This window comes from Sminthopsis crassicaudata, chromosome 5 (assembly GCF_048593235.1).
Source record: "Sminthopsis crassicaudata isolate SCR6 chromosome 5, ASM4859323v1, whole genome shotgun sequence".
Taxonomy (NCBI): domain Eukaryota; kingdom Metazoa; phylum Chordata; class Mammalia; order Dasyuromorphia; family Dasyuridae; genus Sminthopsis; species Sminthopsis crassicaudata.
The window spans coordinates 232,395,374-232,408,886 of NC_133621.1; the positions used below are offsets into that span (position 1 = coordinate 232,395,374).

General features: G+C 34.4%; 1 protein-coding gene across 2 annotated transcripts in view; it reads right to left on the minus strand.

Annotated features, from left to right (window-relative positions):
• The window catches only part of SPATS2 (spermatogenesis associated serine rich 2), a 171,539-nt gene that overhangs the window by 114,243 nt on the left and 43,783 nt on the right, over positions 1 to 13,513 (minus strand). For both annotated transcript variants that reach the window (XM_074270471.1, XM_074270470.1), the window contains exon 2: positions 3,458 to 3,761. In XM_074270471.1, the coding sequence (XP_074126572.1) occupies positions 3,458 to 3,482 (25 nt within the window). In that variant the 5' untranslated portion in view covers positions 3,483 to 3,761. The remainder of the gene's footprint in view (positions 1 to 3,457; positions 3,762 to 13,513) is intronic.

A 13,513-nucleotide genomic window follows, 5' to 3' on the forward strand; every position in this document is an offset into this window, starting at 1 on the left:
GTTAGGTTCTTACTAAGTGCTAAATCGGTACTTAACAATTCTCTAGTTCCGGCCTTTACTGGGAGTTTTACTTGTGAACTCCTGGGGGAGGAGCTTGCATGCTTAGGAGGAGCAAATTCATTGGTTGAAGTAATTTTTCCCAGAAGCCTTTGCGTTATCCCACGCCCATTCTCTGGGAGGATAAAAGAAGGCGGCACTCGAAAGATAGGGAGTCTCTGCTCTAGGCCAGACTTGAGGCTCTCTGCAGGAAGGGAAGTCACTACTCTGGACCAGAGTTAACAGCAGACAACGGTTCTCTATAGGAAGAAGAATCTGTCCCAGAAATTTGAGTTGACACAGCAGATCTCCTCCCAGAGAGCGATCGGCAGCTTCTGGAGACAACAGTACGTTACAGCATTCATGACGTCTATCACTAAAACACAGTACTCTATCCAATAAAGAATTACAGTTTTGAGCTTTCCTCTTGCCTATTCTAAGGAAAAAGCAAATGGAGTACATGTGATTATATGGGGACAAAAGTGTTCCAATTTGTCAGAATGTTGAACTGATTCGCATTTTTTTTTTTTTAAATTATGACCAATGACCTAGGCCTTCTAAACGAATAACTAGGTATGCCCCAATCTATGCAAGAATCAATTTCAAAGTTTTTATCTGTTTTATAACACTACATACCAGTGGAAATTTAAAAATCTTGGGGAAAAGAGAGATTAAATAGTTATAGATTATTATCTTACTATTATTATTATCATCATATAATTGGGATACATAACAAACTAGTTGCTAAAATAGTTATAGCTTTGATATATTCCTCAAAGAATCTAAAGCAAAAGAGTAATTTCCTCATTATATAAATGGGTGGACAAGTTTATAACATTATAAATAAGTGGGCTGGAAAGACAAGATTGTGATATTTTATATATTTAATCATATTCTCCTTTTCCTTTTTTTTTTTTTTTTTTTTTTTTTTTTTGGCTGAGGCAATTAGGGTTAAACAACTTGCCCAGGGTCACACAGCTAGGAAGTGTTAAATGTCAAACTCAGGTCCTCCTGACTTCAGGGCTGATGCTCTATCCACTGAGACTCCTAGCTACCTAGCTGCCCCATATCATACTCTTTCCAATGAATTAGTCTATCACCACATAAATCTTGGACAGGCAATGAAGATGGACAATGAGTCAAGCCCAGAATTAAAAAGGAGGAAGAAAGTGGACTGGGTTCCATTTGGAAAATCATGCAATGTTTTTAAGTGATCCCAACCTGTTCTGACACATATACAAAACAATGTCTTTTAACACCAGAATTCTCCCAGTGAGACTGGATGGTTACATATAGACAACATAATGGACAACATAATCTTTGAAGAATTTAAATAGTGGGTGACCCAAAAAGCAATGGAGAAATAAAAAACCATAAAAGCTGTGGCAAATTAAAAATTATTTAAATTCAATATATGCAGTAAGGAATATCATTCAGAAAACCTATGTGCAGAAAAGAAAATGGGCCACTCAGCATGGGTACCAACAAAATGTTAAAAGACCTGCAGGAAGGCAGATAGCTGACATATATGATCTTTTTTCTGGAAGTCAGGAATAATAATCATAGAGTATGAAAAGGAATACTTTGTAGCAATGGAGAGAGAAAATAAGCCTAGTGAGATAATGGAGACTTTAAAGTGTTTAAGGAATATCATATTTTTTGGTTCTCAGTTAATGCATTGAAATGATTTATACGTATAGACTTGCTTGTTCTATCCAAAAGTTTATACAAGGCAGGTATATAATTCCTGTTCATTTCTAACTAATATGCTAGTAAACATCCCAGTAAAAGTGAACTAGCCAAGTATAGAAAACAAACATTGAGTAAATAAAAAAATCAACTTTGAATCTATCTGACCATCTAGATCAGTAGTAAGGCAACTAAGGCTTTCCTTATTGGTACTCTTTGCAATGTAGCCATATAGAAAATAATGGACCCTTACTCAGTGTTTCTCCTTTTTTATGGTAGTGAAGAGTCAGAAACAAAGTGTATGCCCATCATCTGAGGAATGGCAAAGCAAACTATGGTTATACAATCAGGACAGACTATCACTGCACTATAACAATGAATACGAAGAAATTAGTGATACCTGAGGGGCTTATATGATCTGAAAATGAATGAAGTTTAAGTATAATCAGAGAAATCTTCTTTTCACTGTAAATGTACATAAGAACTATTTCATATATTGTCAAATACAACTGGTGAGCTGATTGGTTTTGCGGACTGCTTTTTCTTCCTCTTTCCTTTTTTAATTTTTATTAGAGGACTGTCTTATTGCTTAAAGGAGGAGGGAAGACTAATATTTAGAAATGAGTGGGAAATTACGGAGGAGAGTAAGAAAATCAATACTGGATATGTAAAATCCTATCATAAAAGAGAAATCAGGGTTTGTTTTTTTTTTTTTTTTTGTCATTTCTATTATTACCAAAAAAGTAGATTTGATGTGTTAGATTTCTTCAAAAACAAATGCAATTTTTTGAAAAAAAAATTATACTTTTTTTAAAAAATAAAAATGAAGTGGAAAATAAGAAAGTTAACATTTAAAGGAGATTCTTTCTTACAAACACAAAGATCTGGACGTAAAGTAATGGCTCAAATTGAACTTGGCATCATATCTTATAAATAATACCAGATGCTCAAATGCAGAATGAATAAAAAACAAATGTCAAATAAATCACTATATAATTTAATATACACACTATCATTTTCTTATTTAATCTGAAATAATTTTTAGCAATGTAAAGTTTCTTTATGTACCTATTCAAGAAAAACTTTAGTAAAGAATTATAGATGATCAAAACCCTTTCACTCCACATAAAGCTACACTTGACATAATGATGCCTGACTCCTGCTGGGCAAAAGGACAGATAATTCCAGGGGCAAAGCAAAAGGATAATTTTTTTTAATGCATCTTTCCTGCTCTACTGCCTGTTTCCAAAGAAACCTCAAGATCTGCAAGTATAAGCAGTACAAGAACAAGAACTTTTCTTTTGTGGTTACCCTGTCTCCATCCTTCTAACCAATGCTTATTCATTTCCAAATTAAAAAATAATTTTCAAAACTCCCAATGATTCTGATACCCCAACTTACATTACAATTTAATAGCGAAATAACTCACTTTGATAAAACAGAATATACCCAACACTGTAGAATTTTTTCTGATTTTCTTAGATTCTAATCAATAATTTTCAGGCAATTAGTAAATAAAGAACTATGGCCTGATTTTCACACAGAAAGCTAAGAAGTAGTTCTTATTCTGCTAAAATCATAGTAGTAATAATAGAAAAATGAAATCATAGAACTACATAAGTACAATTATTAAAATAAAAAGCAGTAACAAATAGAGTAATTTCTGAATAGTTACAGGATTTCATATGAATCAAATGTATCTCGAACAAGTTATATCCACACGCAATCTTACCCTTTTGATTTTGTTTTTTCGACATTGTTATTTCTTTGCTTTCCACAACAGAGCAGAAAAATATCCCTTTGTCTTAGATGAGGTCTGGTTTGTGGAAGTTGATCTTATCTTCAACTTGAAATAATACGATAGGAATCTGGTTATAGATGGCAAATTCCACTTGCCAATAATGAAGACAGCTACAGCTATCAGAAATTTTGCTCGCTAGTTCCTGTTTAATCTGTCCTTCTATATATCAACTTCTTGTCAGGAAGCTTGACTGCAGAAGTTCATGTCTCCTTTGTCTTTTTTGCCCAGCTAGATTCTAGAAGGGGAGAAAAAGAAACTTAGTTAATGTTCTAATAAGCTATTTCATGTAATAAAGTTACTGAAAGCCATGGACAAAATGCTTACAAGCTTTAATTAAACAATTTTTTTAAATTATCACAAAGTAAAAATCTATATGATTAATGGGAGGATCTCCTTGTGTACCCCCTCTCCTTTCACCATCCCTACTCCCACCAAAAATAGAACTTCTGGATTAATATTTAGACAATTTTATAAAAATCATTCTCATTACATAGGTTCTCTCTCCTAATTATCACACCCTACACAATACAAATTCCCATGACCATGTGGCCACTAAAACTTTCATTCCACATCTTGCAGATCTATTTCACGACCATCTCTTTAGTTGTCCTTACTGTATCAGTCATAACATTTATTTAGTGTCTCCTGTGTGTCAGGCACTGTGCAAAGCAATGAGATATAAAAATAATTCCTATCTTTAAGAACCTCACAGTCTAAGGCAAATACAATCACAAACAAGCTATAGGCAGGATAAACTGGAAATATCAACAGAGAGAAGACTGCTAGAATTAGGGGGGATTAGGAAAGGCTTCTTTAAAAGATTTTAGCTGGGATCTGAAAGAAGCCATGGAAGCCAAAAGGTAGAGATGAAGAAGAAGGGCATTCCAAGCAAGGGGGGGGGGAGGGGAGAAATCAATGAAAATGTCTGGAGTCAGGAGTGTCTTGTAAAGGAACAAAAAGGAATCCAGTGTAACTGGTTTGCTGAATATGTAAAAGGGAGTAAGATATAAGAGGATAGTTTATGATGGGTTTGGAACATCAGAACATTTCATATTTGATTCTAGAAATGAAAGAGAACATTGAATTTACTGCAATAGGGAAGTTTATTGGTAGATAGGGAGTGGAGAGTAATTGTCAGACTTGAACTTTTTTTTTTTTAAGTTTTTCAAAATAGCCTTTTTTTTTTTTTTAAATACTGTTATAAGTTTTTTCTGCTTCTTATGCCATTTTGTATTAATTTGTTTTTTTTTTTTTAATTTTTACAAAAATTTTATGCATAGGCAATTTTCCAGCATTGACAATTGCAAAACTTTTGTTTCAACTTTTCCCCTGCTTCCCTCCATCCCTTCCCCCACATGGCAGGTTGACCAATACATGTTAAATATATTAAAGTATAAATTAAATACAATATATGTATACATGTCCAAATAGTTATTTTCTTGTACACAAAGAATCGGATTTTGAAACAGTGTACAATTAGCCTGTGAAGGAAATAAAAAATGCAGGCAGACAAAAATATAGGGATTGGGAATGAGTGGTTCATAGTCATCTCCCACAGTTCTTTCGCTGGGTGTAGCTGGTTCAGTTCATTACTGCTCTATTGGAACCGATTTGGTTCATTCTCATTGTTGAAGATGGCCTCGTCCATCAGAACTGATCATCATATAGTATTGTTGTTGAAATATATAATGATCTCCTGGTCCTGCTCATTTCACTCAGCATCGGTTCATGTAAGTCTCTTCAGGCCACTCTGAAATCATCCTGTTGGTCATTTCTTACAGAACAATAATATTCCATAACATTCATACACCACAATTTATTCAGCCATTCTCCAATTGATGAGCATCCACTCAGTTTCCAGTTTCTGGCCACTACAAAGAGGGCTGCCACAAACATTTTTTTGCACATGTGTGTCCCTTTCCCTTCTTTAAAAGCTCTTCTGGATATAAGCCCAGTAGTAATGCTGCTGGATCAAAGGGTATGCAGAGTTTGATAACTCTTTGAGCATAGTTCCAAATTGCTCTCCAGAATGGTTGGATGTATTCACAATTCCACCAACAATGTATCAGTTAGACTTGAACTTTAGGAAGATCACCTAAGGGACTAGAGTAGGAAGATACTTGTAGTAGGCTGACTAACCAGTAGGTTATTAAAACAATCCAGGTGTGAGGTGATGAAGACCTATATCTCTCATGTTCTGACAATGTCAGAGAAAAGGGAACACATACGAAGATCTAGCTAAGAAAACATGAAAAGGATGGATAAGGAAAGGAGAGGGAAAGTGAATACAGGAGATAAAGGACAGGGTCCTATAAAACGCCCATATTTAGCTTGACTAAAATGAAGATCTAGCTAAGAGAACATGAAAAGGATGGATTTAAAAAAAAAACAAAAACAAAAACAAAAACAAAAATCCCCGAGAGAAATAATGTTCAGAAATTCTAAAGAAAATATTAAGATGACTAATAGTCTCAAAAGCTATATAGAAAGGTCAGCATTATACAATGGAAAAAGAGCACTGGATTTGCCAGTAGAAAAGGTAATCTCACTACTTACTAGCTAGGTGACATTGGCCAATTTATAATCCCTCTCAATCTGTCACCTCTCTTGTAAAATATGGGGACTGGACTGCCTAGCTCTGTTTTTTCCCTCCAGAAGTTTTTCTATTTTATTTTTTCTCTTCAAGCTTTTTGCTCAGAAAAACAAGGAGAAGGCTGGGGGAAGAAGATTCCAACACATTATGTAACTATTTGTTTACATAAATAAAAGGGAAAGAAAAAACACACAATTGAAATTTAGTTGAGCATTAGATATATAAAAAGGCTTTTTAAAAATATAATTGTTGAACAATATGAATAATGAGCTATCATTGCTCCCAGACAATCACTGAATATTAGATAGAAAGGACTCATAGTTCACTGGTTAATGTTTATAGATTATCCAATCCACACCTAAATATATCTTCTATAGTATCAACTCAAGTCTATATTTCAAGACTTCAAGTGAAAGAGAACCAAGTCACATACATTCTAAAACATGCAGCCCATTCCAGCTTTGGATAATCCTTATTAGTAATAATTTCATCATTATGTCAAGCCTAAATCTGTCTCTCTACAAAATTTTATACACCACCCTGCCAGAGAGATAATATATGGAGAATAAGACATATTTTTAAAATATGGCCAATGTGTTTGTTTTGCATATTTTTAAAAATATGGGGGAAGGGGAAGTGAGAAGAATAGATATTAATAGTATGCAAACAAATAGATGAATGAAGTTGTTTTGTTTTTTTTTTTTTTTTTTAAATATAGCAGATTTAAAACTCCTGAACTCCTGAACCCTATAGGGTAAATTAGGCCAGAAGCAATAGGAGATGATTAAGAAAGAAATTCTGAAGACACAAAAGGAAACAATTCCAATAAGAAGGAAAAATGGCATTGTGTTTTAACAACCAATAAAACAAATTATTAGAAAATATCTTCTTCAGGTTATGGAATATTATTGCTCTGTAAGAAATGACCAGCAGGAGGAACACAGAGAGGCCTGGAGAGACTTAAATCAACTGATGCTGAGTGAAATGAGCAGAACCAGAAGATCACTGTACACTTCAACAACAATACTGTATGAGGATGTATTCTGATGGAAGTGGAAATCTTCAACATAAAGAAGAGCCAACTCACTTCCAGTTGATCAATGATGGACAGAAATAACTACACCCAGAGAAGTAACACTGGGAAGTGAATGTAAATTGTTAGCACTAATATCTGTCTGCCCAGGTTGCATGTACCTTCGGATTCTAATGTTTATTGTGCAACAAGAAAATGATATTCACACACATGTATTGTACCTAGACTATATTGTAACACATGTAAAATGTATGGGATTGCCTGTCATCGGGGGGGAGGGAATAGAGGGAGGGGGGGATAATTTGTAAAAATGAATACAAGGGATAATATTATAAAAAATATATATATAATAAAAAAAAAAAAAAAAAAAAAGAAAATATCTTCTTCGATTAACCTGTAGCACAAAACTGGTAACTTAGAAATGGTTGAATATTTACAAAAAAAAAACAAAGAATTAGCCAAAATAAAAAAAACCCAATCTCATAAGAATAAATTTGTTTTAAAAAGAAGGATGTGAATGTATAAGAATTTACCAGAAAAATTATATTTTTATAAATATAAAGAAATTAAAAGACCAAGTAACAGAAGAGATTAATATAAGTCACATGGAGCTGGAAAAAAGACACAAGAATGTGAAAGCTCAGAATGAACTAGGACTACAGATGACTCAGTTGAATAGAATTTTCCTGCAGGTTTCCTCTGCCAGTCTTCAGTCCAAAGCTTGTAGGAAGAGTTCCATCCCCTTGTGTCTTGCCTGTTTTTGTTCTCAGGTAATAAAAAAATCTATACCAGTTGCCCAAGCCTTAGTTCACTGAGCCAATTAAATCTGGAAGACACTAAAAAACTAGACTAGTCTGCCTAAGTCAAGGCCTTAAGATACTGTTCCTACTACATAGGAATAGTAATCTTGATCTCAGACAAAGCAAGAGTAAAAACTGATATGAATAAAACCAGGAAACTATGTTTTGCTTACATAAACAATATTAATACCTAACATTCATGAACTAAATAGCATAGCATCTAAATACTTAAATGAGGCTTGTCCGAGATCACACAGCTAGGAAATGTTAAGTAGCTGAGGCCAGATTTGAACTTAGGTCCTCCTGACTTCAGAGCTGGTGCTTATAATTCATGTTTTAAAAACATGACTTTTTTTTTGAAAATGAATATTTTGAGCACTTGTGCTTCTGCTTGATTTCTTCTAAGAGAAGAAACAGGAATACATAAAGTTGCACATACCATTTCATAATCATTCACAAGCAGCAGCTCTTCCAGTGCCCATTTCTACAAGCATCTGTCAGATCCTTTTCAAAGTGTCATATTTCTTATATATCTCCTGGTGCAATAGGACCTGAGTCTTGGAAAAGGCCTATTGTGAACCTTAGGAAGCCTCCTTCCCACACCTCAATACTTGGAGATCCACTTCCCCAACTAATTTTACAGAAGACCAGGGACAACTACCATTTTTATTACTTCTTTTTTTAAACATGTATAATTGTGCATATTTATTTAACATGAATAAAATGGAAGTTCCATTTTTATTAATTTACTATATTTGTGTGTGTGTATGCCACTGCTGAAATTTTTGAGCATTATACCTCTAATTTCATTTCCCCCATAAGCTCTGGTTTTCATTTTTCAATTTTGCATGGTATGGTACATTTTTTGAAATGTGTATAAATGTAAAGCAGAATTGACTACACATATTTCTCAACTGTGTGTGACACACTTACAAACTGACCAAAAAATCTGATAAATATTTGCAGAAAAGCAGAAATACTGAATATATCCTTTATATACAATACAAATTATTTTCAATACAGTGTCTTTAAAGAAAAAATTATTAATGGTCAGTAAATAATTTAAACCTTAATACAATAAGAACAATCAGTGAAATAGGTCATTTCAAAGTAAATGACAACATAAGATATACTAAAATTTGGGGATTGAGCCAAAACATCCTAGGCAAATGTTCATTTCTATGCATTGTCATGAACAAAAATGAGAAATACAAGTGATATAACTAAAGCAGATATTCTGAAAATCAAATTAACAAATTGGAAATGCCACCCCCCCCTCAACCCCATGAAATGATAATGAGATCTGTTTTTTTTTTTAATTTAATTTTTTTTTTTTTATTAGGAGTGGGGTGGGGTAAGGAAACTAAAAAGTATATAAACAGTAGCTAATTTAAGGAGACCAAATTGTCAGTTTATACTGATAGCTGACAAATATAAATTAGAATTTAGGACAAGTAAAGATGAAATAAAACAAACTTAGAAACTACCTTCCTCATTTATCTGTGCACAAAACTGGTAACTTAGAATGGTTATGAATACTTACAAATAAAATTAGCCAATATAAAAACCAAATCTCATAATAAATTAATTCAACAAAGGGTAGGAAAAATACAAAGCTTCAGATGGAATTTCAAAAGAATTCTATCAAAAAACAATTTTAATATTACATGAGTTTTTTGCAAAAATAAGAAAAGGAATCTTACTTTTTTTTTTTTTTTGCAGAGTGTGTGTGTGTGTGTGTGTGTGTGTGTGTGTGTGTGTGTATGTGTGTGTGTGTGTGTGTGTGTGTGTGTGTGTGTGTGTGTGTGTGTGTGTGTGTGTGTGTCTACAATTACACCAAGATTTCTGGGATAGTTTGTATATGAGAAAAACATATCGAGATGGAAAAGAGAAATAGTCTTGATCAGGAGTGATATGGTCAGAATTGAGGAAAATTATTTTAGCAACTCTGTGGAGCACAGATTGAAGGACAGAGAGAATAGAAGCCAAAAGTACCACCAGGAGGTTACTGTTATAATCCAGGCAAAAACCTGAACTAGGAGGGGTGATAGATAAATGAAAAGAGACCAAAGGGTGAGAGATTTCAGTAACTTCTTGACATCGGGTAAACTTTTTGTAGGAAATTATAATTTACAATGATTTTTGCTTTATTCACTTCCCACTTTCTAGAATCAATAGCTTATTTGAATAGATCACACTGAAACTGTTATAATTACATAACATTTTTTCATCTTTATTCTTTCTTATAGTTGTGTAGATTTTCAACTAAGATATCAGTGTTCTGTACCTAGTAGATTCAGAAATGAATATGACACTAGTATATCATTTCCTGTTATGAAATGGACTATACTCCATTTGTGTGATGCTGTGTGGTGTTAGCCATGTTGAAAAAGGGACCCCAAAACTCTGAAAATCCTTAAAGGAGAACATTTTCAATTCTGCCTCAGTGATGGACCCCGCCCCAAGGACAAAGTTTCATCTTTTGTTATCTGGGTGGGGGTTGGCCCAGTCCTGAAACTCATTGAATTCAACTCAAATTTTAGTCCTAACTAAAACCCAGGGAAGAGCCAACTTGGGACTCTACCCATGGGCCCCCTTTAGCTAAATCTCTCATTATAAAAAAGAGCCAAACTAAGATTCTCTTTTTGCAGAAGTTTCAAACATGCTATGCTATGCTTGGCACGCCAAGGGCCTGTGCCCACTAGAATACTGTTTCCAGTGCCATTCTTGCTTTTACCCTCACCTATTTCCTTAACCAGACTTTAACTTTACTTCCTATCCCCATAATAAACCTGTTTTATCAATTTGGGTTTTCGGGTCTGTAAATTCCCTTACAGAGGACTTCTTGCACCGCCAGAAGGGAGTCCCCAAAACTCCCCCCTTTGCACCAAAACCTACCCTGAACCCCAAACCTGTCACTAGACCTCATTTAACTCCCTGACCACAGAGACCCTAATTTCATTTGGGTTCCCCAAATCTAAACCTCATCAATGTCAGCCTTTTTCATAAAGAAAATGTTTATGAATTTTTCAATTGTGTTCACAATTGCTGCTGTTCTCAGTCTCTAGCACTAGAACCATGTCTGGAAAGAAGGAGAATGAATGAGAAATGTTCAGGAACAGGGCTTGTAATAAGCAAACTATTCATAATCCCGTAGGTGATAAAGTGCCTAAGAATAACCTCATTACAAAAGTTGCTTGCAAGAGTATGCCCTCCATTGCTACAAAGCGGGGTATACTATATAGCACCTGTGAAACCAGATATTATCAATTTCTGATTTATCAACTCCTCCAGCTTTGGTTCAGTGAAATTGCTCAGAACTCGTACACTTATCAGCACTTCTAGAGTGCAACATTTGGTGTTTTATAAGGAGTCCATTTGACTGGGGTGAACCCTAAAACTGTCCAAATGATGAGGATGATCTCTGAAATTCTCCTCTGACAGAGACCCATCCTTCAGGGCAGTTAAGTGGTTTCCTTAAGATTAACCTAGGACCACTCCCAGTAGCTGGGAATAACTTAAGTGGTCTCATTCAGCTGGAGATTTTGACTTGATATTTCTAATGAGTAGTTTGAAACTTCCAAGATAAGTACTTTTTTTCAACTGTAAATCTAGGCCTAGGGGCAATGACAATGGAAGCCCCAGTCTAAGATTTCTCATAAAATGACCATTTTGAACTCTAAATTTTTGCAGAAGTCCGAAATAGGAATCATGCTTTGCCAATGAAGCTCTCTTCTTCAGGACTCCTGCCTGCTGTGAAGAGACTCTTTTCTCAGTGATAACCTTTTGTTATTTCTCTGCCAGGACCCCTTGCCACTGAGGAGTCTGTCTTAGCAAAGCTGGCTTCTCAGTGCCAATAAACTTCCCTTTTGTCATTCAGACTTTTCGGGTATGTGAATTCTTTCACTTTGGACCTGTAGGCTGAGAGGATTCCCACCCCAATTCTCACAACTCTGCACTGCCACTAATCGCATCACATTTGAAGATCATGCAATACATGCCAAACAAGTCACAATATTAAAAAGATATATATGTAGCATATCATATTCATGGAAAACCCCACTATCATGGGAAATATTTGTTATTCTCAAAATAGAAAAAAAATCAACTTAATGTATTCAAAAATGTTTCTGTTAACAAATTTCAACAACTAAATTTTAAAACAAATATTAAAAATTTTCTGGACAATGCCAGCACTTGGAATTTTTAAAAACAATTTTTATTGATGGTGACTAAGTGGTGTTTGTAGTATACAATATATTCCATGCATTCACTACACTTTTCTGAGTTGTTCTACCTGCAAGTATGTTTTTAGTATTTTTAAAAAATTTCATACAGAGGTGCAAAGTTTCTGAGTAGTCCACATGCCTTTTATTTCTCCCCCCCCCCACTTAACAGTCTTTTATTTTTGCCAGTTACATACAGTAAAGATAGTTGTCAACATTTACTTTTGTAAGTTTTGAGTTCCAATTTTTTCCCCCCTTCCTTTCTTCCCCTATTCCCCAAGACAGCAGGTAATCTAAAAAAGGTTATACATATACAATCATTTTAAACATATTTCCATATTAATCATGTGATAGAAAAATTAAAGCAAAAGGGAAAAACCACAAGAAAAAAAAAGAAAAAAAAAATAGTATGCTTTGAATTGCATTCAATCTCTATAATTTTTTCACTGGATGCAGGTTGCATTTTCTAGTCTATCTACTGGAATTTTTCTTAGATCACTCACTGTATTGCTGGAAAGAGCTAACTCACAGTTGCTCTTACCACGTACAATGTATATGTGTACATTGTGTACACAATTTTGTGTACAATGTTTACAATGTTCTCCTGGTTCTGCTCACTGAACTCAGCATCAGTTCATGTAAGTCTTTCCACGACCTTTTATTTTTTAATCCAAAAACATATTTTCTAAAAATTTTCACTATCTTCTCTAGGTAAAATACAAGATAAAGAAATCAGAATAAAAGCAACCTATATAAATGGTTACTTACATCAACATAATTAAAATGACCAATGATGGGGGAAACTCTAGTAAAGAACAATGGTCAATGTCCAAACTATATCGTTAAAGCTAAAGGGGGCACATTCTTTATCACTCAGTAAATTGTTTTCCACAGAATTTATTCTGTGGGGGAGTTCAAGGTTTGTTGGGAAGTTTCTGATGTGTTAAAATGAAACATATCAATAAGGTTTTGTTTTGTTTTTTTTAAATAAAAATAAATTAGCATTTGTAGGAATTCTTTTCTGTCACTCTTCCATTTTCATAATGATGTAAATTGTGTCCCCTTTGGGGGGAAGGTTGCTCCAGACTCTCAAATCCTGGGAGGGGCACATGTTTTGCAGACAACTCCCAGATAAGTAATCTCATTCAATTGGAAATCTTGGTCGGAGGTATAGTCCAAGTCCTCAATTAAGTGGCTCAAACGGTTCCCCAGCTCCAGACTAAACCAGATATAATCAAGGGTTTGTTAACCAGTCTTGCTAATTCCTAATCAGGAAAGCCTGCCTTTCTGGACTTAGCCCACTTATAAAGATATTTTCTTCTCAGTGTAAACCCA